A 26,620-nucleotide genomic window follows, 5' to 3' on the forward strand; every position below is an offset into this window, starting at 1 on the left:
TTTATATATATATATATATATATATATATATAATATATTATATATATATATATATATATGATATATATATATATTATGCATGATACATATGCGTATATATATGCTAGCTGAGAGGAGATATATAGGCGCAATCATATACATATAATTAATACATACCTTTCCTATATTGTTGATGCGCATGTCAGAAGATCACACGATATATATGCATATTGGCAGCCACGACACGATACGACATACTACGGGCTGTTTGGATGGCCGGAGGCCTGACACGCAAATGCGCCAGGTAACACATCCTTCCCCAGGCGTCCGAAACCCTGGGATGTATGCCTGGTCCAAGCAACCTTTTCCAGTTCCAAACCAAACAGCCTCTACATGCATGCTGCATTGGGTGTTATGCTTTTTGAGGATTTAAATCTTTTTAAGTTTAACTATGGAAGAGAATCGATCTAGGGTCTGGGAAGAGAAGGAGATTTGGGGGAGAACTGGAGAGAGTGATTTTGTTTGGATAAGAGGTTGTCGTTAGGCAAGGATAAAAACGGAAAGATTATTGTCAACTGACGACGTTATAACGGCTTGACATTAGAATTTTACGGACAAGTCAAACCAGTGGCACACGAGGGATCCACTGAAGGGAAATCATATTTTTTTTATGCATGTAAGGTGCTTATAGATTTTGATTTTTTGATGGTATAGAAAGAATTTTCTCTACATGTTCAGTATACTTCCATGAGGCATGAGATATGCATGCATTATTGGACTGCGGAAGCCTAGCCATCGAATCCATACGACGAATCCATGCAATCCAACGGAATCTCATCTCATCTCCGATCCGACGACGACCGCATGTGATCCTCGAGCTGAGGGCAAGCAGCTAGTCTACAACAAAGTACTGATGTACTATGATGCATGCAGTCCAGTGATGCCTACTCCGTACATTAGTTGTGATGCATGCAGTCCTATCCTATGCCTACAAAAGGGGAAGGAATATTACCATTGGCCTAGCTCAAATTTATCATTGGTTCATAATAGTGCAGTCGTCATCTGTAGTGTAGGCAAGTGAGGGAGGTGAGAGAACGATGCCACTGTTTTTTTTTTCCAAATAACTACTACCTCTGTCTTAAAAAGGATGCAACCTTACGTGTGTGTGTGTGTGTATAGTCAAACTATTTAATTTGATAAAAATTATGGAAACGAGTGTCAACATTTATGAATTCAAATAAAATTATTATATACTATAAAAATATATTTCACTATGAAGATACAACCATAGTACACACATTGACATCAGGTACACCAACAACAAAAACACACAAGAGTGGAGGACCACACTAAACAACACATAAGGGAGAAATACAAAATCCCATGACAAAAGCATGTCATTGTCATAACACCCACTATCAGTGATTGTACTCTAGCGACCTCTATTCCACATACGACTATTGAGTTTTGAGCCGAGGGTGGCAGACGACCTTGATTTACGATGTCTTTGAAGCATACCAGGATCCAATCGACGCCCACCAGCACCCATTGAAGGGAGGAAGCCTCAAAGGAGGGAGGGCCGGGAATAGGAGAACGAGGAGATCCAAGTGAGGGTATCATGCTCCCATTAACCTGGTATTTGGTGAGACAAAGCAATCAAGGATCATGGATGATGGTGGAGTAAGGACACCGTCGGTGATATTTGTCGCTTAGTAACTTGTGCAAACATCAAGGTTTTGAACACCAAAGGTGGATTTGAGCTGTGTGCAATGATGAACATCACGAGGTGTAGGTGGTCTCCAAATGTGATGCCTACAAGAAGGGAATGACATGAAAGATGTCACCATCGCACATCTAGGGACACTGGGTTGGGGTTTCATCCTAAAACCACACACGACAAGGTGGCAAGTGGTTCTTCGACGATGCCACCAAGAAGGAACATGACGGATGAGGACACCATCGTCGCTGGCGTGGTTATGTGCCGAGCTAGGTTTTCACCAAGAAACTGCCTTACTTTCACCAAGAACAAATGCTGACAACGTACCACACCTGCACACGCACCTTCGGACGGGGATGGGAGCACGATGCAACAGATGTTGCCTCTGCCGAGCAGAAGAGCCGTGTAGGCAAAGCCAGCCGTTCAAGGCTTGTCGATGAGTCTACCACAAATCTAGTCTGGAAACTTGTCCCGGACACACCCAGCCTGTACTATCGGGGGACGTGGACTTGAGGTGCTTGTCGGTGTTGATGCTTGTTAAAATACTGCCCTCCTCCATCTAGACACGCACAGGTGCGTGCCCTAGGCAGGGAGGTTGAGGAGTTGTTGGCCCAGCCACCAAACACTGAGGGGAGTGTGTCGGCGGGGAGCGCACCGCGAACATCTCTCTCAAGCCATCGGTAGATCCCATTGACGCCCATCGTTGATGTCATTGGAGAACATGCAAAGGTGCGATGGCGGCACCATTGGAGGCTAGTGCCGCCCTCAACCAGTAGTAGCGGCCGCGTCGAGACCTCGCCAGCCTCCACCGCCTACCCTTGTCTCGAAATGCCTACGGTAGGTTACCAAGTTGCCACAACCGCCGGTGGATGAGGGGGCGCTAGATCTAGGGTGGCAGGCACCAGATCTGGTCGAGAGGGCGCAGATCGAGCTTAATGCCACATCCCAATTGGAAATGAAGCAGAGCAAAAAATTGAAGAAGATGAGAAGAGGTGGGGGAGAAGTTGCAGACAACTACTTTGTTGAACGCCTCCGCCACCGCTCGCTGGCGAGCAGCGGCAACGGCCAAAGAGGTGCTTGAGGGTGGAGTTTTGGGCGGTGGCAGCAAGTCGCCTCGAGGAGACGATGCAGAACAAGAGTTGTCATCACCCAAAAATCTAGCTTTAAAGACCTTATCAAAATAAAATACTTCCCATATTTGTCACAATTGTGGAATAGTACCTAGACCTAAAGACTTCAGCACTAGAGATGATCGTGTTGGTATGACGTGTTTTCTTTTTTGAACTACTCCCAACTCAGAAGTTAAGGGGGTAATAGTTCTACAATAACGCAACTACTATAAAACAAAAACATATATATAATAGGGTAAAGTCTAATTTACAACCTTGAACTCTCGCCAAAGTCCGGATTTTAATCTCGAACTTCAAAACCGGATAACTTTGGCCCTCAAACTCTTGAAACCGTTCAATTTTCAACCCTAGCCTGGTTTCTGGGCGGTTTTGGTGTATGAACAGTAACTTTTGATATTTTCAGGAGACGCCGAAATTTTATATTATTTTTTGAGCATCTTAACGTCCTCAAATGAAAAAAACTCAAAACTACAAAATTGTAGATCTCATTGAGAGCTACAACTTTGGTATAAAAAGTATTTTTATTTAACTCCATACAAATAATATATTAGTGCTCTAATACGGCAAGCGCTAGTAGGCGATTATTATGGTGCTGAAATTTTATATTATTTTTTCGAGCATCTTACTGTCCTTAAATGAAACAAATTAAAACTATAAAGTTGTAGATCTCATCGAGGTCTACAATTTATATATAAAAATTATCTTCATCCGACATTATATTGAAGGGTTTTCTATTCTTTGAAATTTGAGTCTCGTCACGCCACAGTATTGTTTTGTCGCGTGACGAGACTCAAATTTCAAAAAATGGAAAACCCTTCAATACGATGTCGGATGAAGATAATTTTTATATGTAAATTGTAGACCTCGATGAGATCTACAACTTTATAGTTTTAATTTTTTTCATTTGAGGAAAGTAAGATGTTCGAAAAAATAATATAAAATTTCAGCACTATAATAATCGTCTACTAGCGCTTGCCGTATTAGAGCACTAATATATTATTTGTATAGAGTTAAATGAAAATACTTTTTATACCAAAGTTGTAGCTCTCAATGAGATCTACAACTTTGTAGTTTTGAGTTTTTTTATTTGAGGACGTTAAGATGCTCAAAAAAATAATATAAAATTTCAAATATCAAAAGTACTGTTTATACACCAAAACCGCTCAGGGTTGAAAATTGAACGGTTTCAAGAGTTTGAGGGCCAAAGTTATTCGGTTTTAGAGTTCGAGGTTGAAATCCGTACTTTGGCGAGAGTTCAAGGTTATAAATTGGACTTTACCCTATATAATAACATCATATGTGCATACTTACAAAAACTGATACGAGTATGTATACATACTTACATAGGAATTTGCCTAACCTGTGTTGACAAATGATGAGTGGAGTGGGGGACCTTGTCATTAACTCGAGAGGGGGCATGAGACAGACAGTATTTGAGATAGAGAGCTCCATTGTACGACCATCACGGTACGGTGCTGCAGGCATTATTGCCAGTAGTATCTGCATGCTAATAGGAAAGGAAAACCAATAATGCAGTTGCTGACTGTTAACATCACAGGAGGACCAAGACCAATAATGCAGCGCAGGATCAGAGCCTGCCTCTGCACCACCACCGAATTTTTTATATTTTAGTTTTTTTTAAGTTTGTCACAAATACACTTCTAGAGAAAAGATTTTAGAATATGGACCCTTAGCTCGGCACCATTGATGCTGGCGCCGAGTTGACATGTCTCGGCGCCAGCGTCCCTAGCGCCGAGCACCTGGGCTCGAAGCGAACGTGGAAGGTGACATGACAGGGAGCTCGGCGCCAGTCACTCTGGCACCGAGCTCGGCGCCAGAGTGACTGGCGCCGAGCCTTATTACCTGGGCCCCATCCCTCTCTTCCCATACCTTTCTCGCCCTAGCAGAGTAGAGCGGAGCTTCGCCGCCGCTGCCATCGCCCCGCGCACGCACCTCCACCGGCCGCCCTCGCCCGCACCGCGCCGCGCCGCGAGCCCGCTGAGCACCACCGTGGCCTCCCCGAGCCGCGCCACCGCCCCCCCGGCGCCGCGTCGTGCCCCGCGGCCGCTGCGCCTCGGCGTGTCGGAGCGCCGCACCCCACGGCCGTGCCCCCCCGTGCCGCGTCGTTGCCCGCGGTTGGCCGCCCGCGCCGCACTGCCGCCGCCGCGCCACGGCCAGCGCCCCGGTCCCCTTGCCGGTTCCTGCGCCGGCGCCGCGCCCTCTCGCCGCCTTGGCCTCGCCCCGCCTTGCCGCCCCACCACCGCCGCCCTCGGCCACGGCCGCCGTGCCTCCTGCGCCCGTCGAGCCAGACTCGCCGCGCGGAGCCCCAGGCATATGAGATGGCTAGGGCTCTTGATTCTGATGATGATCGCCCTGTTGGAGAGCTGACAGAGAGTGATGTTGAGATGCTGAGGCATATCTTTCCTGGCCGCTGTGATCCTATAGTTCACGAGTTCAGTGATCTTGCTCATTCTTATCAGGCGTTTGCAGAAGGACGTGATGATGAGCTCCTAGAAGCTCCTGAGGCTGGTCCTAACATGGTAATTGAGAATGGAAGGGTGTTCAATGGCCTCCCTGCTTTGAAGAGGTGGTTGCAGGCTTTTGCAGTGATACAAAAGAGACCTTACAAGGTATTGCATTCATATGCGGAGCGCCGTTACACAGTTGTGTGTGACAAGGAAAGCTGCCCATGGAGGGTTTGTGCAAGGAAGCAATAGGTCACCGGAAAATGGAAGATCACAAAAGTTGTCGGGCCACACAATTGTGCTAACCATGAGCTGACACTGAGGCATCGACAGTTGACATCTACCCTCATTGCCAAGCGGTTGATGAGAATTTTACAGAGAGAACCCAACATGAAGGTGAGGACAATTATCAAAACCGTTGAGGCGTTGTATGGAGGTTATGTGATAACTTATGGTAAAGCATGGAGGGCTAAGCAGCGAGCGTGGAAGATGATATATGGGGACTGGGAGGATGGGTATGAGCAGCTGCCAGTTCTTTTCAATGCAATCAAAGTAGTGAATCCAGGCATGTATTATGAGTACATCCCAAAACCAAATACATGGAAAGATGGGAGACAGATATTCTTCCGTGCTTTCTGGTGCTTCCCTCAGTGTGTCGAGGGCTTTAGGCACTGTCGTCCCGTCTTCTTCATTGATGGTACATTCTGGATTGATAAATATTAGGGCACACTTCTTATAGCCATATCCTATGACGCAAACAACAAGTTAGTTCCTTTAGCATTTGTTTTGGTTGAGAAGGAGAACAATGATAGTTGGAGATGGTTCTTGAGGCTAGTCTGGATACACGTGGTTGGGCCTGGCAGGGAGGTTGGTGTCATATCTGATAGACACCAGGGCATACTAAATGCCATGCGAGAGCAGGTAGAGGGGTATGCACCTTTGCACCATTGTTGGTGTACTCGGCACCTTGCCGAGAATCTACTCCGAAAGGATGGTGTGAAGGGTAACTTTGATCTATTCCAGGAGGTTGCTCGATAGCTTGAGGACAAGTACTTTCAGGAAAAGTTGGAGCAGGTCAGAACCGCATCAAATGCAGAAGGTAGACAATGGCTCACATGTTTGATGAGGGATTTGGAGAAATGGACGAGAGCTCACGACGCCGGTGGATGGAGGTACGAGTTTCAGTGCAGCAACATGGTGGAGTCATTTAATAAGTTGCTATTGGGAATACGTGGTATGCCCGTAAATGTAATCGTTCAATTCACCTTCTATAAGCTTGTTGCCTGGTTCAACGATAGACACCCATGCATTGCAGTTGCGGAGTGATGGAGAGATATGGGCTTCGAAACCAAAGGCACGCCTAGAGAAGGCAAGAGAAAGGGCTGGTACACATGAGGTTACATGCTTTGACCATGCCACAGGGACTTATCAGGTCGAGCATAGGGGCGGTACAATGTCCGACGATGAGGTCTAAGAGTCAAGGATCCATGTGGTTGTCCTCCAAGATTTCAAATGCACTTGTGGTAAACCAAGGCAGTACCACTTTTATGTTCTCATTTGGTGGCAGCAGCTAGGCATCGCAACTATAATATCTAGAGGAGGATACCTCATGAGTTCAGTATTGACACACTTGTGCACACATAGAGCCCCCGCTTTGTGCCTTTAGGACCCTAGAGAGTGGCCTCCATATGATGGGCCGAAGTACATTGCGGATCCAGCTTACCGTTGGAACAAGCGTAGATCAAGGCAGAGGACAAGGTACAGGATGGTTATGGATCAGATACCCGGAAGAACGAGGCGTGGGAGAGGAATCCATTTGTTACTGACCCCGAGCAGTATGAGTGCGGCAAGTGCGGTAGACTTGGCCACAATTCACGAAGTTGCCATTGGTAGATTAGTGAGGTGCGACTATTGGTTGATTTTATTATTTTATATTTATCGTATTCATTTAATTAATTATGCATGTCTAATTTATGCTTGTATTTGTGTCAATTACTTATACATTTCTAAGTTCATGTTTCATTGTATATTGAAATTCTAATTCATTCACTTTTTTTCTAGGATGGCAATTCCACTGCTCGACCCGACGTACGAGGCGACCCACCGAGGACGTCTCATAGCGCTGGGGCAGGTAATAATCTATAAGTTTTGTTCAAAATTTGGTGAGCGTACATGTGTTCGTGAAGTAACAGGAGACTATGTTTTATTCGATGCAGGACCTTTGCTCCTTGTCCTAGAACCCATAGTGGGTTCTTGGACATGCGGTACACGATAGGTACCCCTTTCCTGCAAAGAGCTGCCTGGATGTCATCTCTTTTCAGGTTCGTGTGGGTTGCCCAAGTTCAACTCAGCGGCCATAACTACGTTGGTTGACAGGTATTAAATTGAATCATTGCCTCCATTCATGGCCATTTATTCATGTGATTGACTTTTTGACAAGTAATCTTGCTTTGTCTTAAATATGGTGGCGCGGAGACTCACAAGCTTCCACCTACCTTTCAGGGAGATGACAGTCACGCTCCAGGACTATCAAGATGCTAGGCCTAAGGATTCACGGCAACCCAGTCACGGGCAGTGTAGGTCAGAGGGCTAGAGAGCACGAGTGGAGGCCTTCCTTGGGCATGAGCTTGGCGAGCAAGGGGCTCGCACTTCTGGAGTTCTCATCTCCTAGCTACGGAAGAGTTCGCACAGTGCCCCGAGGAGGCAGATGAGGAGACAGTTGGGTACTACTGCAGGGCGTGGATCCTACACCTGTTTGCCTATGTTCTCTTCCCAACGCCACGGTGATAGTGCGTCCTGGATGTGGTCCACTGCCTAGTGACTAGGACCAGGCGGGTCATAGCTGGGGCTCTGTAGTCTTGTGTTTTCTATACTGGTAGCTGTGCGAGGGGTGTCATCGGTCTTCGTCCAACCCGTCACTTGGTGGATGTGTACCTGTTACAGCTGTGGATGTGGGCTGTCTTCCAGTTGCCGTCCAGAGGTTCTGGCTCATCATGAGTGGTTCCAAGGTAGCCTCCAAGTCGGCAGTGACATGGGCGTACCTTTGGGACCAGGTCAGGGTTCCGTACGTGAGGTTAGACCAGGCATACATTGAGTTCACGAACGAGCTAGACACGCTGACGGCGTCTAGTGTAAGTAAATTTTATTTTCCATGCTGGTTTGAAAAGGATTAGTATACCATCTAACATCTTGTTTGGACATGTTGCAGGTGGAGTGGGAGCCGTACGGTGGAGAGGACGCACTTCCTTTTCAGTTGAGCAACGTTTGTGGGTTGACGACGACTTCTATAGGATGAGGTGCCCTCTAATATGCTTCTATGCTGTGAGTTTCACCTACCAGATAGGGTTGCACGCCAATTTGGAGTGAGACAGCTTTGGCCTATGGCTCTATTCTCGACTGGCGTTGACTTACACAAGTAAGTGTTTTGATATTTCAAATGTATCGTGATGGTCCATTTCTATTAATATGGTGACATGTACATGGATTCAAGTAACGATGACATACGTGCAGGTTGGATGTCAGAAGAACAAGAAGATTTTTGACTAGAAGAGGCACCCCAGTCCTTCATTGAGCAATGGGAGGAGATGCACGACAACGTGGACGACAACAACGAGCCGCACACGTGCAGCACCTGGTGGAGCATTTAATTAAGTGCTATTGGAATACGTGTATGCCCGTAAATGTAAATCGTTCAATTCACATTCTATAAGCTTGTTGCCTTGGTTCAACGATCGACACAATTAGGAGTTATCTATTTTAGTTAGTGCCACCTTCGAGCCGTGTCACCCGTATAATACGTTAGATTCTTATACAAAAGAAAAACAAAATCGTATTGCTATCCATGTTCAGAAGTATTATTTACTGAGAACTTTGTTGCAGGACAATACACCCAAATGCCAATTGAAGAGATTGAGCAACATTCGGCCGAGAGTCAGGGACGACTACATGCTTAGCTTCCTGGACGTAGATTAAAAAATATTCCTTTCAAACATCATTAATACGTTAGATTCTTTCAGTTAACATAATTTTGTACAACAGAGGCTGTCATGTCGTCTACGTCGTGCGGCTGGTCATTGTGGTTGCAGGACAAACACGATGCAAGACATGTACGTTCCTTCCACAGGCAGAGGAGGCTTGGGTTCCTCTAGCCAAGCAGCTACAGGGGACGAGGATGAGGAAGATGACAACGACAACGACATGGACAAGAGGCACGAGGAGCTTGGCCCCTCTCAGCTCCATGATGCTCCCTCGACTCATCCTACACCGCCTTTAGGCACTAGGCGATGCCGTCTGCGTGACCCTTACACTCTAGGTACGAGCGCTCTCGGTCACAAGGGTAAGGGCAAGAGTAGGAGGCAGTGAGGGATGTGGTAGTTGTTAGTATGCACTATTATGGATTTTGTATTTACTTTTCTGTAACTATTTAGGACTGTATGGACATTGTGGACTATTTGGACTGTGCATGACATATTATGTTGGTTGTGATATTCGTTGTGGTTGCATTTTACTCCTTGGATGATTAAATGTTTGGAATATATAATGATGTCTCTATTTGTAACTGTGGATGCTCCTAAAACAAGGGAAACTCTTACAAAATTTTTTCCGTGAATCATTAATCATACTACACTGCTAAAAAGGCACAAAAATAGTACATAGATTAAATATAAATTTATTAGAATATGTATAATCCAAACGTATTGTACATACGCTTTGTAGATGAATCTAGGGTTACCAAGCAACAGTGAACGAATCTATGCTTTTTAGACAATAAAAATAGACTTTTCAGATACAAGGACAACAACGATTTATCACATCATTGACATAGTACCGGCATGCAAGGAAGCACAACTCCACTCTATCTCCACCATCCATCTTATGACTGTTTGATCCAAGGGCTAAGGTGAAGAGGCACACGGATCGCTGACATGGCACATTGAGAGGCCTTCATTCCTCCTCTCAACCTATAAATAACCACTCACTTCCTCTCATTCACACACACAACAAGGAAGAAGAACACTCCTCAGCATTTTCTTTTGTTCTAGTACCAATGTCTAGAGGGTCGTCTAGAGGAAGAGGAAAGGGGAAGGGAACTACCATTAGGTGGCAGGGTCCTCTTGATCCCGATTTCTTTGAGGAAGCTCTTTATGAGAGGTTCCTAGTTGAGAGCAAAAGTGATTTCACCAAAGAGACACCACTGAGAGAATACGATGAAAGGAAAGAAGAGTGGTCAAAATGCATGCATGGTGAGGACTGCTTAGTGTAGATTTTCACCGAGATAATAGATGGAGGTCGTCGTTTCTTCAAATGCCTATGAGCATGGGTAATTGCTATTACTATTTGTTTCTTCAATATGTTCCTCTTCTATATAACTTACACGACATACTTAGTGTAGTCTTCCTTGGCCGAAGAAAACTATGGGTTCACTAGGTGGGTCGATCCTCGACCAATTTATCTGCATGCGGAGTACATCTACTACCTACAGGACCATATCTTCGATCTAGAAAGGGAAGTTAGCAGCGGTTATAAGGACAACGGACAGGACGGCAACAACAATGGTGCCGATTCACAGGAGGCACTCTGCAATGATTCATATTGCACCTGCCTTAACCACAAGAACAAGGGGCCTCCCCCGTCACCCCCGCCGCCACCACCAACAACAACGGAAGGCTGCTATGGAGAAGGTGCAACACAATTTGCTATGTATCCACACTACTAGGATGACTTTATCTTATTCACATGCCACATCTATGTGTTTGTTGTTTGGTTTCATTACCTAAGGCATGTTAGGTTTAGTCGAAGAAAACTTTGTACCCAGGTTTGGTAGATGTTCTCACATGTCATTTCATGTGTTTCGTGTGTTGAATTATATAATGCTGTACGTCATTAGGTTTTATTTGCAGCACGTGTTCACATTTTAATACGTCCGTAACATTAAGCGGAATATTGAGACCATAAATAATGAAAACAACCACATAATGAAAAGTTCAATACTATGCCACATTAAACAACATAATAATATTAGAAGTACGTGCTAGCAGTAGACATAGGGGCAAATGCACTTCCAAATCCTCAGTGTGAAACATACTGAGTAAGAAACTCATCATCCGAGTACCAGTCCTCTACTATAACCCTGTTGTTGTGGCTAGGCTCACCTGCATTGCTCTGACCTATCTATCGCCTGTAGTAAGCGGTCTCTGCTTCATCTGCGGCCGCTGCAGCCTGAGTGAAGAACGCGTCGTCATCTTCCTCCGCCTGTAAGCCTGCCTCTGCTAGACCGATGAGCTCGCTCAGTCTGCCAGTGTCTTCCTCAGCCTCCTCCGCCTGCAACCCCACCTCTGCTAGAGCGATGAGCTCGCTCAGTCTGCTAGTATCGTTCTTAGCCTCCTACGCTTGCAAGCCCGCCTCTGCTAGAGCAATGAGCTCACTCAGTCTGTCAGTGTCGTCCTCATCCTCACCCCCCTCATCAGATAACATAATCGGTGATTGAACGGTGCGACCAACTTGTGATCTATGCTCATCTAACTTCTTCTCCTCATACCCTGCACGACCCAGCTCTGTGGCATGTTCCTCGCTGCAACCAATCCCTTCATGTATGAAAGGCAATCAGTTAGCAACACGATTATATTACATTTAAAATCAGGCAACAAAAAAAATACTTTCAAGCACTCACTGGCACATAATGCAACAATATGCTTGTTCAAGACCTGCATCTGTACTCTTGTCTCCTCCCTTGCCTCATTCCTTGTCCTCTCCTCCTCTAACGTCATACGTCTCTCCAATTTCCATTTGTTAAGCCCAACATCGATCGGGTTACAAATACTGCGTTGTCTAGCAAACTCACGCATCTTTTCTTTGTGATGTTTAACGAATAGGATGACGTAGTCAGGTCCATATCCTCTCTTCTGTGCAATTACTTGCCTCTTCTTCAGTTTATCCAAGAACTTAGCTTGACCATCATAATATTCCCACCTGCATTTTCTAGTGCTCTATTCAAATGAAAAATTATATCATATATGTCTTAGGAAAAGAAACAAAATACGATTTCATATTTACCACAAAAATAACCAACCTCATCATACTCAACCATATGGCCGCAATAATGGCCTATTCCAAGCTCCGAAGGGACTAGGCCATAGTTGGATTTAACACCACATTCGCACATGACAGGAGGTGCTTTGTAAATTACCCTTTTTTCTTCTTTTTTCTTAACCTTTCGCGGTTCTTCCGGCCATTGGTTCTTAGGACCATACAACCACTCCTTGAAACGACACTTCGCCATTGAAAACACCTAAATAAGTAGACATTAGTACATGAACACATATAGCTTAACATTTCAACACATGCACTTTACACTTACTTCATGTTTGTTTGGACACACAAACTCCAACGTATTCTCAGGATTTATCACAACTCGATCTCCACAATCGCACAAAAGAGGTTCCTCGAGTCGTCTAACTGTGGCTAGGTGCTTCTCCTTAGCCGTCATTGGCAGGGGGTTAGGGGGGTGGAACCCACCGCTTGAAGTGCTCACGTGGATGTCTTTCTCTAAACCAATCGTCGAAAAGGAGGTACCTAGGATCAAACATGTCTGTATCGTCGATCCACTGAAAGAAAAAGCACCTCTCATGGTCCTACACAACGAGATTCCAACAAAATATTAGTAGCATACTTACACAAATAAAGAAAAAGGATAGTTGAAATAATTTCTTACATTAAAACAACTGCATGTGTAGAAGCAACGCGCCGCTGTGTCTGGATATTTCGATTGAAAAACATGGGCCAGGAAACCATAGTCACAGTTAGGGACAGAGAGGTCAGGAGGGACGGGGGCATCTTTACTAGACACGTTGAGGTATAATTCTCGATGACGACCCCGTTTTTGCCAAAACTCCTCCCGAAATATTTCTTGCATCTAACAAAACGGATATAATTTAACAAACATAAATCAAAACATCACAAATAAATGTCAATGAGAACCATAACTACAATACAACCAATTTTGTTCTAAGAACCGAAAGCAGTTAACATTAAACCCTAAACCTATGGTTTCCCATTTGATGCACAACAATGAACCCATAACGTAACTATATGCGCCTAGGTTTGCTAGCTTTTTCACGCCTTGGCATCATCCTACGGTTGTATAATACATATATTGAGGGATAGAATGAAACCCTAAGTGATGGCGATTATTACGTTCAAAAATCCGACTAATATATACCGAATCGATGCGAAAAAAACTAGGAGGGGAGCGAGGATACCTTGCTCTCGAAGATCTACGGATCAAGTCAAAGTTTCTAAGGTCCAATATGCCGATTCGTGAGTTAGGGTGAAGTGGGGAGAGAAATAACCCGAGAGGGAGGAGAAAGAAGAGAAAGAACGCTCGGGCATGAAGCTTGGGCCGGGTTAAATGGCAGGGAGCTCGACGCCAAGATCTACGGCGCCGAGCTCTCTGTCATGTCACCTTCCACGTTCGCTTTGAGCCCAGGAGCTCGACGCCAGGGACGCTGGCGCCGAGACGTGTTAGCTCGGCGCCAGTATCAATGACGCCGAGCTAAGTGTCCATATTCTAAAATATTTCCCTCAGAGATCTATTTGTGAGAAACTTTTAAAAAAAAAAAAAAAGAAGCTAAAATATAAAAAATTTGGGCACCGCCGCCATAATAGGCCATAGCACGCTCAGGAGCAACAATTTATCTCTCTGTCAAGGACTTACAGGACTGTCTGGTGACGCTTCGGTTCTTCAGCTTTGCCAGCAGTTCCGGCACCGGAGCCTGAGAAGCCGCACCAAATGGTCGTTTCGCATGTACACAGGCGAAGCTGCCGGGGCTTTGCAGCGGAGGTGGAGCACAAGCAAAGAAGACGCGCCAAACCAGCCCTTAGTCACAGATAGGCGGAGCATCCTCTGTTTCTCTACGGTCATTAGCCGTTGTGCAGCCTATCATACTTTATTAATATAATACCACTTCATTCACGAGATCAAAACGCTCATAAATTACTTTATTTATTATTAACACAATACCATTTCATTCACGAGAAGAAAACGCTCAGAAATTATGGTGCTCAGTTTCTTCTAGATCTTGGGATCAATCAATCAGTAGACAGGATAATATGCAGCATGCTGCAGCCTGCATGTAACAGTGGTCAGGACAGCAAGTCAGCGAGAATGGCACAAGATATACGGGAGGATCAAAATCGCAGAGGAAGCAAAACCACCTACTGACGCTTCTTCAACTGTAACAAATAGAGAGAGAACCATGCATTCCCCTTTAGATTTTTGCAATGTCTTCTGTTCTTCCATCCGTCAGGCAACCCTGATCCCAGGGCCCTCTGCTTTGCATGGTTCTGGCGTCACTGCAAATCTCAAACTTCCTGTCCTCCTCCCAAAGTCGATCGGCTACATGGATTCACACAAATTAAGCCATGATAGAGCACTAACATAATCATAACTTCAGGCCCAGTAATCTTCAGATAATCTTCTTGATCAAGCACAAGGGAATTTACAGGAACAAGAGGGCAAACAAGCCTGTTTTACCATCAGTATTCTTCTCCATGCCAGAAGCAACGTATATATATTGTATACCTAAATATGCCTGCTCATAAATATACATACTTATATTTAAGATATATAAGCGATTACCATAGACCAATTATGCAACAGCAATCCCAATGCATAAAACAGTTCCCAAGATAAGCAACGAGAATCGATCAATTCATCAAAAGCATATATGTTCACATTACAATACCAATGTTAACTGATACAAAATATCCTTTGGCAAAGAAAACAGCAAACAAGATGTTCTATCCATTTCTTTCGGAACCAGAAGACTATATATCGCAGACAATGCAGTCAAACACATCTTTTTTGGGTCACTATATACAATACTATGACAAGTGTAATGTTTATATCTCTCTGTAAAGGTTGAGCCTGTTGGTGCCACCAAGCATCCTGTTAACCACGGTTGCAGCCGCCGCCCCTTGGCTTGGAGAGGTGATTTCTGACGATTCTTCTCTGATCTGCAACGATGACACAGCTTGGGCGGCTATGAAACCAGGGCAGGTAACAGACTGATGGAATGTTCCTTGATAGTATGGGCCTTGGAGGTCACTCACTTCTCCCCAAGATGGCAATGGCTGGCCAATCCCCCAATCAGCCCACCTCCCTTTGGATCTGGGAGCATACGCATGGCTGGCGCATATCAGTCCATCATCAGAGGGGTAGATATCAGTGGGTTGTGCATCCACGGTGAATTCAAAAGCAGCCGAGGCATCCCAATGGTTGCACCTGATGTGCTTGTTGAGCATCAAATGGCAGGGTTCATCGGAGTCCTCACCTATGAGAACTTGAAGAGCAACTGCTTCAGCTATGGCAGCACCTTCCTCATCCAGCCTTTGCTGTTCTTCCTTCTTCTTCTGCTTCTTCTTTTCCAGCTCTGAGATGATGGCAGCCGAGTTTGCCAGCGCTTTCTCCAGGCGGCGGCGCTTCTTCTCAGCCTGCTTCTGGCGATCCAGTTCATCCTTGGCCTGTTTCTTTTTTCCTTTCTTCAAGACTTTGCCTGCCTGATTATTGCTCATGATAGCCTTGTCCATGACAACCGTGCCTGCTGCTATTTACTACTAACTATTACCTCTGGTAGACTCCTCTACTAACAACTAGGTATAATTAGGGAAGAAAGAAGACAAAATGTTCAAAGTTCATTCTTTGGACTCCTTGGCAGGTGGTTTCCTATGAGTAAGAGCCCCCCCTGTCCGTCTTTTTTTTTTTTAATTTTGATGAGGAAGAAAAAGAAAGGAACTATTGCTAAGACGAGTGACTGCAGGATGCTACACCCACTCAGGTCTGAATGAGTATCTTATCTTGCGGAAGATGCAGTCCCAAAAGGAAACCACGGGAGAGAGCAGGAGCGAGAAATGGTAAGCGCCTGCTATTTCAACTATGGTTAGTCTTGTCCCAAACTTGTTGTTGAGCAGGCCCTGACCCATCTTAGTAGCACCAGAATTGGAGTAAAGCCCCAGCCAACCAGCTCATAAGGTTCCTTCACTGTGGCAAGAGAGGAGAAAGTTGCGATCAGAATGAGAAGGGGGCAGCAGCAGGTGCAGGGAAATGAAGCAAAGCAGGAGATGAAGAAATGTAAGCAGCATATATAATAATTTAAATAATGACAGAATATGTAGAAGAACAAATGAAACGACTTGACATGATGAATAATTGTACATTATTAGATACTACAGGAAGCAGTAGTCACTCTGAGACTCAATTTACATACTGTTGCGTTTGTAATCAAGAAAATTTCTGCATCTATCTATCTATGTAGTGAATGAAATATGTACAGTAGTAAAATTAGATGATGGTATCTGTGTCCTCTTGTTCAGGAAAAGCTAAAATGTACACATAGAAATGAGATGACAAAGTTGCATAGCAATCGAACATGAAGATGATTTTGACTCGCAGGCTCCATTAGCAACCGATGGATACACATACAGCAATTAAAGGAAAAAAAAAAGAAATTTCTACCTTTATTAAAAAAAAACTGTAAACACTTTGTATGGAAGGATCTGATGGGAGTGGCACCAGATGCAGCAGGAAAACCTCCCTATCCGTCTATCGATTGATACGTAGGAGGAAACCCTAGGTATGGGGGAAAAAGGAAACGCATCGCAACGCGTGAATTTCGCGTCATATACTAGTATGATCAACCAATTAAAGACCGAGCACCCTCAAAATTGGCAACCAACCGTTGGCAAGGGCCAATTCGTGAGTGATGATAACTGAATTATGGCACAGTTGTCCCAGATGGAACACGCAAATGACGGAAATTCGCATCATCAGGGTATATATATCGTTCCCCAGGAAACGAATTGGGCAACGTCGCAATTGACCGGCCGGCCGCTCAATTGGAGGCAAACAAAAAGTAGTCGAGCGGAGCGGACCAGACCCAGCATCATGAAATTGAAAAGAAATCGAATTGGGGGTGGGGCGGACGGATGCCGGAAGTGGCAGATCCCGATCCAGCGGAATTGGGGCGAAATCAGTACCTGCTTGAAGGCCGGGGAGGGATGTGGAATCGGCGGGCGGGCGGGGCGGTGAGGAGCCGGCGGAGTGGAATGGGATTGGCGGTGGCGTCGTCGATCCGGAATCAAAGGGGGGCCGGGAGGGGGAGGAGGAGGAGGAGAAAGCCGAAAGACGAGGACGAGGCACGAGGGGATCCGAGACGCAAGTGGGTCAACTTGGCTTGGGGCTTTGGGGGTTGGGTTGCCTTGGGCGTTGACGAATCGAGGCGGATTTCCCCCTTTTCCCTATTCCTCTCCCCTCTTATCTGTCTCTGCCAGTGGGCATCCACCGCAGCCCAATCCTGCCTCCTGCACCCATCCTTATTATAATTTTATTTATTTCTGCTCTTTGGGCTATTGGCCCTCCTTGAATTTTTTGAATGTTAGATTGAAGTTTCGGAGATATTGAAGGAGTTTTTCGGATACTAATAAAAAACTAATTACAATAGCTCGCTTGGGAACTGCGAGACTAATTTATTAAGCCAATTAATTCATCATTAGCTCATGTTTAGTATATTTATGGCTAATCATGGATTTTCTTAATTATCTTAAAACATTCGTCTCGCGATGTCCAACAAACTGTGTAATTAAGTTTTTTTTTCGTCTATATGTAAATACTCCATGCTATGCCGCAAGAGATTCGATGTGATAGTTTGGGTGAAAATTTTTGGGAACTAAACCAGGCCTTAACAGCATGTTCGCTTGCTCGTACCTGGCTTATAAGGCATGGTTTATCAGCCAACGAACAATATTTTTCTCTCACACCAAACCAGCCAACAGTACTTTCAACCATGGCTTATAAGCCAAACCAGTCCAAACGAATAGAGCGTAAGACTGATATTAGTGCTAGCTACTACATGAAAATTAGAGTAAAATGCATTGGAGGTCCATTAACTTTCGTGGGGGTGTTATTTAGGTCCATCAACTTTGAAACTATATTTTTGGGTCCATGAACTTTTAAAATGGTTCACGGCAGGTCCATACCCATTTATTTAACCTTAAATCCAAAGTACATTTATAGAAACCCCCTATCTTTCTTTATCTTCTACGCGCTCACCCTTCCTACTCAAGGCACCTGAAAAAACACAACCCGCAAATTCGTCGCCGTCGGCCCTAGTCCTGACGCTGACGCCACGGCGCATGCTACCGCCGCGGCTGGAGCGGAACGTGACTAGGCTCGTGGAGCGTTGGAGCTTCCCCGCTGCGGCGAGGTCCCGGAGCACGTGGTCGGGCAGACGCAGCGTGAACCTCTCGGTGCCGACGCCGGTGTCGGTGGTGGCAGACGCTGCGACTGCGAGCGAGTGCCCTGTGGAGTGCGAGCGTGGAAACTGTGCGGGCGCGCGGCCGGACTTGGAGTGCAACGCGCGCTTCACGCTGCCGATGCGCATCAGCTCGTCGGTCTCCTCTCTGATGATCCTCTCCTCCTATGTCTCCTCCACGTCAATGACCACCGCAGCTGTGGGTGACGGCAGCTGTAGCTTAGGCGCGTCGTCGTCGATCGGCTGGGTGTTGTCGTCGGCGCCGGGGACGAGGTTGGCACGGCAGACGGGGCAGGTGACGTGCGAGGCGAGCCACGTGTCGATGCAGTACGGGTGGAAGACGTGGGAGCACTTGGGCAGCAGGCGCAGCGTCTCGTCGTCGTCAAACTCGCTGAGGCAGACCGCGCACTCAAGCGCGCCCTTACCGGCCTTATGCGCCTTCACGTCGGCGGTGAGTGCAGGCATGGCTCCACCGACGCTGGCCTAACGCAAGCCGTTGCGGCCACGTGGAGTGCTCAACATGAGCTGCGCCATGGCTCATCCCTGGCGCTGTCAGGACGCAGCCGCGGTTGGGCCTCCAGAAGTCCACCGCGCAGAAGTTGGCCGCGTTGGGGTAGCTGCACTGCATGTCCGTGCACACGCCATAGCGCCGCACACCGTCGGGAACGCGTAGTTGTCCGGGAAGAGGCGTAGGACGTCGAACACCGGCGCCCACCCCACGGGATTCCACTCGTATACCTGGAGGTGCTCGTCGTGCTACAGCCGCATGTACTGCACCGTCCCAACGCCGACGACAGGGAGCTAGATGGTTGCCAACGGTGTGGAAGCAGCAAGCGTCGCCGCCGGATCGAACACCGCGAGGCTGCCGTTGGCGTGCGTCACGTAGGCGCCGGTGGCCTTGCTGAATACCAGGTGGTAGTACCGCTATGGTGGCTTGGCGTCGACGTAGGCGCTGAGGCTGTCGTCGGCGATGGTCAGGTAGAGCCGGTTCACGGGCCAGGAGTTCGCGACGAGGTGCGCGCCCTAGCACAGTGACTGCCCGACGAGCAGCGCGTCGGTGGGGTGGTCAAACGACTGCCACACCGTGGTGTTCCGCGCGTCGAGGAGCACCAAGTTGTCGTCGTGGGCGACAGGCATCGCAGCCACGTACCACCCCGCGGTGCCCACGGACCACACGACGGCGCCACCGGGGGCGGAGCGGAGCACGAGGTTGCCCGCGGCCGTGAGCTCCGCGGCCGCGCCCTCCCCGATGGGCTGGCCGCGGTTGGCGGACCAGACCACCTGCGGGATTCCCGCCGCTGTTGCAGTAGACGACGGCCACGCTGAGGAGGAACTCTGTGTAGGGCGATGCCTGGTGGTTGGTGTAGAAGAAGCCGAAGGCGTAAGAGGGCCCCTAGCCGACAGGGTTGAGCCACAGCAGCGCCGCGGAGCCGTCCGTGTACGTGACGTGGTGTGGGAGGGACGCGTCGCAGATCGGGCGGGAGGGGTTGGTCAGGAGTTTGACGTGAGGATAATCATGGCGATGGGACACATTTTATAGCAGAGGCAGAGCATGCAGGAGCACTGCACGGCGGCGGTGGCGGGCGGACAGCGGGATTCGCGGTGTCAGCGCGGCACACTGCGTGCGACTGCGACAACGCATAGAAGATAAAGAAAGGTATGGGGTTTTCTGCAAATGCACTTTGGATTTAAGGTTAAATAAATGGGTATGGACCTGCAGTGAACCATTTTAAAAGTTCATGGACCAAAAAATATAGTTTCAATGTTGATGGACCTAAATGACACTCCCACGAAAGTTAATGAACCTCCGGTGCATTTTACTCTGAAAATTATATAGGTGCCCCTAATTACTAAAGTTGTGCTTCAAAAGAAAATTAGTAAAGTTTGTTCGGCACTAATTAACAAAAAAAAAGAACAATCATTCTATCTAGCGAAAAAGAATGAGATCATTGCTTGTTACATAAAAATGGCATAGGTGCCCCTAATTAAACAAAGTTATTTAGCATTAAAAATCCATAGCAATTAATAAGTTCTCACGTTGTTCCTAGTTGCCACAAGACCTCGCAGGTACATATGGCAAACGAAGGACGAGCCCTCAAATCATTGTTTTTGGCAATTTTCTATGTGCGTTTCCTTCTCACACATGGCTCGCTCCCTGCCCGCACGCCCCGGCCCACCCTTGCGCACAACCCGTCTACGCGTCGCCAGATCCGCCAGAGAGGTCACGCTCATGCCCCCAGAGACTTCGCCTCCCCGATCGCACATCGCATCGCTTGAGCAGGAAGACACTGACATCGTCGGATCTGCTGGAGAGGTTGTGTCCATGGCTCATTCCCCTTCCGGCGACGCCCCTCCCCATTGGAGCCCTTCCCGGGCGCACCCCCAGCATGGCCGTGTTCGTTAATGGGGAGAAGATAGGAAATGAGGGTTCGTTAATTGAGGAGAAGATAGGAAAGAGGATAACAAGTGAGTTATCTGTGCTAATTTTTAAAAATGAATTTTAGTGCCCTGTTTTGAAAGCTGATGCTAGAGTGGAGTAGTCCAACCCCCCCCCCCCCCCCCCCCCCCCCCCCCCCCTAAAAATAGAGGAGCACTAAAATAAAAAAATAGAGCCGGCTGCTCAAGTAGTAAAGTTGCTCTTACCCTGTACCTACAAATTAAATGCAACGGCCATGGCCTCGTCCTTGGAATTGAATTCATTCTAATATTTACAATTTAGACATAGATTAATTAAGCTAATATAATTATATATGGAATATATTTGTATATTTATTGTTAGAAATATAAGGAATATACTTATATATTATATTTCTATTGTAGAAAAATGAGTTGAAGAATGTACTATAAGAGAAAGTAGAATTATAGCATAGTGATATGTCCATCTCCTACCCTATGAATATAAGATAGGCTTATTTATAAGCTTAGGCAAATACCAAGCCAAATAACATAATCCATTAAGTAGATTTTAATTCCTCCAAAATAAAGGGATCCAAACAGCTCCTAATAGAGTTGCTTGCCACTGTTGAGAGTGGGGACTCACCAAGTAAAGATGGCAATGGGGACCCACGACCCGATACCCGATGTGTATTTACTCCATTAGAGTTTAAATATAGACTAAACACACTACCCACGGGTACGTAAATGGACCAAACCCTTCACCATCGGGTACGTGGGTATGGGTATGTTCCAGCAATCCCCGTATCCGTTTATCCATGGGTGAAAAATACCCGGCCAAAAACTAAATAAGCCCACCAGGCCATGTAAAAACCTAGGTTCACCCGCTGGTCCCGCTTGGCGACTTGGCCACTGGAGCCCTCGACCGCTCAAGGAAGGCTCGACACCTGGCCTCCCGCCGTCGAAAAAAATAGGCGCGTGAGTAAAGCGCGTCGTTACCTCGTCTCGACGCTGGCAGCCTGGTACCGCAATCACCACTCGCCAAAAAAAACGCTGCCGCCGCCGAAAAAAACTACACCGCCCGCCCCTCGTGACCTCGTCTCGGCGTCTCGTGTATTCGCATCGCATCGAAGCGCCAGGAACTCGCCATGCCATGCCGGCGACGGAGCAACTCGAGCAAGAACGGTGATTGCCCTATTCCCCTTCCCCTAACCTTTTCATATCATATTCTTTGCACTTGCAAGCGCAGCACTGTAGAGGCGCTCGGCCCTCCACGCTCCGCGCCGCGCTCCTTTGCCTCTTTCCCCCCGCACTAACCAACTCCTTCACTCTGGCATCAAGGGATTTCGTGGAGGTCCTGGAGGATGGTGACCACCTGAAGCCGCCGGATCTCGAGCTCGTCGACGCCGTGAACACTCGGAAGCTGCAAGATCCGGAGGTCCAAGTTGAAGTCACCGCCGATGCTCCTGCAGCGGATCCGAAGAACGGCGCCGGTGTCGCCAGTACTCTTGCATCCAAGCCCAAGAACGGGAACGGCGCCGCTCATACATCCAAGTCCAAGAACACCACCACCAAGGAGAAGAAAAGGATCGGGGTTACTACAGCCGTGGAGAAGACGAAGCAAAAGGACGCCCGACCCCCTCTTTCTCTGGCTTCATCTCGGGAAGGTGCTGCTGCTCCTTCCGGCCGCCGCTCCTCTTCTGCAGCCACATCTTCGGGTGGAGGTGGTGCAGTAACTAATACTCGGCCTCCTAGTACTAGCCACAAGTTGCTGCAGCAACTGATGTAAGTAAACCCAAGAACAATAGTGCTAGTGCCAGATTGTATTTATTCTGACTATATGCTTCTTCTAGTTTAAATGAACCAAAGCATATCCTACCATGTCTGTCAAACCCATCATATCACCATGTCTTTACTTTCAGGTTAAATTTTTTATTTCATCTTGACATACAGAAACATTTTACTATGGACATCATGACGATGCATGCATATAGGCAATATAGCATTGCATTCAGTTAGTATACCGCTAAAATAACTTTATTTTTCCTATTTCCAGTGACATGGCTATCCTAGCTCCTCAGTTGTACTGCCGTGTTGTGCAATTACCAATTCCCCTATTGCCATATGTAAGCAGTTCAAATAGAACAAATTGACAGATTTTGCTTGTTTCCCATGTTCTGCCATACCTGTTATGTTTGATATTTTTTTATAGCATATCTTTTTTTTATTAACATTCATTCTTATTATGTCATACAGATTGAAAAAAATGAGTACTAGTCGTGATAGCTAGGGTGAACCGGTCGGCTGTTGAATTGTTGATTTTCATGTGCGTGAATAAATTATTGGCGGGTAAGGGCGACCTGCCGGGTATGATTTACCCGGCCGGATATGGGTCTGGGGAAAATTCCTCACCCATGACGGGTATGGGTATTCTGGCGGTACCAAATTTTTATGGTGGGGATGGGTCTGGGGTGGCCATACCCGATGAGGATTTACCCATTGCCATCCTTAAATGCAACGGCCATGGGCTCGTCCTTGGAATTGAATTCATTCTAATATTTACAATTTAGACATAGATTAATTAAGCTAATATATTTGTATATTTATTGTTAGGAATATAAGGGATATACTTATACATTATATTTCTATTGTAGGAAAATGAGTTGAAGAGTGTACTATAAGTTAGAAAGTAAAATTATAGCATAGTGATATGTCCATCTCCCACCCTATGAATATGAGATAGGCTTATTTATAAGCTTAGCCAAATAACATAATCCATTAAATAGATTTTAATTCCTTTAAAATAAAGGGATCCAAACGGTTCCTAATAGAGTTGCTTGCCACTGCTGTTGAGAGTGGGGACTCACCAAGTGACGAGTGGTCCCACAGCAGACGCGAGACTGCATGGATCAATGGGGAGGACGTGCTCGGGCAACGGCCCATTGGGGTGGCAGCGCTGTCATGGGCAAGGTGTCCGGCTCACTGGGCGTTTTTATTATTTCTCTAGAATTGTCTACAGAGGCGGGCAGATGAGGCAGCTCTGTTAATCGAGACCTTTTGCCACAGGCAGACGTGCTGCCTATCCTGCAAGCATTTTTTGTCCACCTCTGTAAAGAAATTCTACAGTCGTGGTATATATACAATGCAAGTAAAGCTTACATATCTGTCTTCAATGTAACATATGCATGTTATTTGTAGCCATCAGATCGAGACGATCTAGTTTCTCTTATATATGGACACATGTATGTATCTTGCCTTGATTGATCCAGCCACAACTTGCATTTTTTCCAGTCATGCAGCATGGATATTTGATGATCGCAGAGCAACGCACACAGTACAGTGCAGTCGTCGAGGCTACCCAGGTGTACTGACACTGTTGGTTGTTAACCAACAGTGTCAGTCCTCATGCGCTCGATCGTCGATATGATCCAGCAGGCTGCTGATGGAGCCTCAGCGCAGGCGATTCAGTAAGTCTCCTGCTTCCAATAATTCCGATGGACAACTCCGTCTCCACGTCCTCCATGCGCCTCTCCTTCGCCGCTGCCGCTTCCTCTTCTTCGCCGCCACCAGCAGCATCCATATGATAGTCATGGTCCTTATCATTCAGCTCTAGCAGAGGCAGGGCCTTACACTTGGATATGCAATTACAGTGTATTGATGGATCAGTCAATGATCGATCAATGGACTACAAGTTTTCACAAACGAATTAACTAGTAGCCTGGTTTTTTCCCCACACAATACCTACCTGATCACGGAGCATCGCGTTCTCCATCAAGAGTTTCTGCTCCTGTATGCACAAATATTTTGTAATTAGGTTTCTATCTTATTAAGCATTTGGAGCACAGATGTAGAGTTTGACCCATCATCAGCTTCATCTAATCCATAAATATACATACCTTCTCCCTCAAATCTAGAATTTGATCCATCAGCTTCTTTTCCTGCTCAGGGTCCATGGATAGATGCAGCAAAATGGAACAAAGATCAGTGCCTTTTTGTATCGGTAACTTGCATTGGATCATACAATATGCAAAACTAATCAAGTACTAGATACAGCTCTTGCCTTCCTTTGCCTGATTATGCTTAGGCTCTTCTCTAGCTGTGCCTCCAGTTCTTTTAGCTCCTGAACTGAACAAGATCCAAGGTTCTCTCCAAGCAGCTTCCTGTGGATTAGTTCGTGGCACGTACGATGGATTCTTAGTGTCAGTTTCCCAACATAATCTTCCTTCTCAACTAAGGAAACACATGCAAGTAGATAAATCATCTGTCAATTGTCATCACCTCTTGTATGTCTCAATTGTGTCTATCTTCTTTCCCAAGGTTGTAGCCTCATATTTCCACTTCTGTGTACATACATATAATTTAAACTGATAAACAACTTCAGCTGCAGAGAATTTTATATATGTATATGTTCGGCAGAAAAATAATCATATACATGGCATGAGACTACATGCATACATGTCGTGCATCATCCTTTTGCTCACGCTGACCCTGTTACGGCTAGTATTGCATTATTCTCGGAACATTTATGCATTAGATGTAGAAAGGTTGATTTCGTTCTATGAGCGAGATGGGACTGTAACTTAGACAAGGGAGGGAAAGGAATGAATTGGATGTACCTCTACGCCTGTTTCAACTTTCCCATTTGCAGGTGTGCCTTCTGTGTGCTTCAGGTACCGATCAATTGTATTCTGCAAGCTGAGAACTTTTCCAAGTATTAGGCTCATTGATTGGATCCATGAAGGAAATGCTTCTATCATGTACAGCCAATTAATTTACGTATAACTCCATTATATATAACCGTGCATTTAATAACAGGATTTATTCAAGAACCACCACTCCAAATGATTTTAGTTAGCCTTCCTATCTTTATGTTGTACTAATTGAGTTAAAAAATAGTTACACGTACAAAAGCAATGCTGGATCAGTAAGTAGCGTTGACATATAGTAGTATATGGGCAGCCACAGGCTTTGTTGTTGTATCATGCATTTCAATATGCACTTAAACTATAGTTTCATCTTTTATAAACAAATAATGTAAACCAATGTGTGAACAAATCAATAGCACATGTGTGAACAAATGTTCCAACTCTTTTTCAGGTACAAACAGTTATCCATGGTAATTGACTACAGATTGTCGTATATGAGCCAAACCAATGAAAACAGTGAGATAGATGCCTTTAAACGTAAACACGACTCTCTAGAAGTGGAATAGAACTAGAACTATATATATATATATATATATATATATATATATATATCTATATATATATATATATATATATATATATATATATTATATATATATATTATATATATATATATGTACCCACTTAATATTGATGAAATCTTCACTAATTCGAGAGTAATATGAGAGTAAATTGATATGAGAACTAAATTATTCACTACACAGCACTTATACAACATAAGGTTCTTACACTCTCCTTGTGGGAGTTATGTATCTTCTCGAATATTGATGTCGACATGTCACACTTTATGGTAGCTACATATTATATTCCACTTATTTTAGATCTATACCCAAACTACAACGAATGCATCTTCACTGCGATAGTAATATAGGACGCCAACTCTACATAATGTTTGATACTTTATCCATTATTACACAATATT

The 26,620-nt window shown here is 45.8% G+C and overlaps 4 protein-coding genes and 2 pseudogenes across 4 annotated transcripts; all 6 read right to left on the reverse strand.

The window, feature by feature from the left end:
- Positions 1-4,254: 4,254 nt before the first annotated feature.
- Positions 4,255-5,160, reverse strand: LOC136532387 (uncharacterized; the record flags this gene model as incomplete). The annotated part of the gene is made up of 2 exons (XM_066524997.1): positions 4,690-5,160; positions 4,255-4,326 (listed from the first exon to the last, which is right to left on the reverse strand). Coding segments are annotated over exons 1-2 (543 nt in total), but the record flags the coding sequence as incomplete, so codon positions are not given.
- A 6,174-nt stretch (positions 5,161-11,334) lies between these two features.
- LOC136532384 (uncharacterized) lies at positions 11,335-13,109 on the reverse strand. Its single transcript, XM_066524995.1, has 5 exons — positions 13,003-13,109; positions 12,649-12,922; positions 12,361-12,579; positions 11,962-12,277; positions 11,335-11,875 (listed from the first exon to the last, which is right to left on the reverse strand). Exons 1-5 carry the CDS (start codon positions 13,080-13,082, stop codon positions 11,676-11,678), a joined length of 1,089 nt encoding a protein of 362 aa, XP_066381092.1. The 5' UTR covers positions 13,083-13,109; the 3' UTR covers positions 11,335-11,675.
- Positions 13,110-14,979: 1,870 nt separating this feature from the next.
- On the reverse strand, positions 14,980-17,424 carry LOC136532386 (uncharacterized). Its single transcript, XM_066524996.1, has 2 exons — positions 17,325-17,424; positions 14,980-16,329 (listed from the first exon to the last, which is right to left on the reverse strand). The coding sequence occupies exon 2, from the start codon at positions 15,876-15,878 to the stop codon at positions 15,192-15,194; it is 687 nt and encodes a 228-aa protein (XP_066381093.1). The 5' UTR covers positions 15,879-16,329; positions 17,325-17,424; the 3' UTR covers positions 14,980-15,191.
- On the reverse strand, positions 16,630-20,090 carry LOC136532389 (EP1-like glycoprotein 2; annotated as a pseudogene).
- LOC136532385 (E3 ubiquitin-protein ligase ATL6-like) lies at positions 18,271-19,248 on the reverse strand (annotated as a pseudogene).
- Positions 20,091-24,022: 3,932 nt separating the features above from the next.
- Positions 24,023-25,764, reverse strand: LOC136532388 (MADS-box transcription factor 50-like). Its single transcript, XM_066524998.1, has 6 exons — positions 25,609-25,764; positions 25,271-25,332; positions 25,053-25,152; positions 24,889-24,930; positions 24,738-24,779; positions 24,023-24,623 (listed from the first exon to the last, which is right to left on the reverse strand). Exons 1-6 carry the CDS (start codon positions 25,747-25,749, stop codon positions 24,396-24,398), a joined length of 615 nt encoding a protein of 204 aa, XP_066381095.1. The 5' UTR covers positions 25,750-25,764; the 3' UTR covers positions 24,023-24,395.
- Positions 25,765-26,620: the final 856 nt, after the last annotated feature.

This window comes from Miscanthus floridulus, unplaced genomic scaffold (genome assembly GCF_019320115.1).
Source record: "Miscanthus floridulus cultivar M001 unplaced genomic scaffold, ASM1932011v1 fs_60, whole genome shotgun sequence".
Classification (NCBI taxonomy): domain Eukaryota; kingdom Viridiplantae; phylum Streptophyta; class Magnoliopsida; order Poales; family Poaceae; genus Miscanthus; species Miscanthus floridulus.

What these genes read in the sequence shown, in the direction of transcription:
- LOC136532386 (XM_066524996.1), bottom strand. Translation starts at nt 15,878, where the DNA reads ATGGACAAGGCTATCATGAGCAATAATCAGGCAGGCAAAGTCTTGAAG.
- LOC136532388 (XM_066524998.1), bottom strand. Translation starts at nt 25,749, where the DNA reads ATGATAGAAGCATTTCCTTCATGGATCCAATCAATGAGCCTAATACTT. An exon ending in AAGTTGAAACAGGCGTAGAG is followed by an intron (nt 25,333 to 25,608) that starts GTACATCCAATT and finishes GTATGTACACAG; the next exon opens with AAGTGGAAATATGAGGCTAC. An exon ending in GCATAATCAGGCAAAGGAAG is followed by an intron (nt 24,931 to 25,052) that starts GCAAGAGCTGTA and finishes GACCCTGAGCAG; the next exon opens with GAAAAGAAGCTGATGGATCA.
- LOC136532384 (XM_066524995.1), bottom strand. Translation starts at nt 13,082, where the DNA reads ATGGTTTCCTGGCCCATGTTTTTCAATCGAAATATCCAGACACAGCGG. An exon ending in ACACATGCAGTTGTTTTAAT is followed by an intron (nt 12,923 to 13,002) that starts GTAAGAAATTAT and finishes CTCGTTGTGTAG; the next exon opens with GACCATGAGAGGTGCTTTTT. An exon ending in TATTGTTGCATTATGTGCCA is followed by an intron (nt 11,876 to 11,961) that starts GTGAGTGCTTGA and finishes TCATACATGAAG; the next exon opens with GGATTGGTTGCAGCGAGGAA.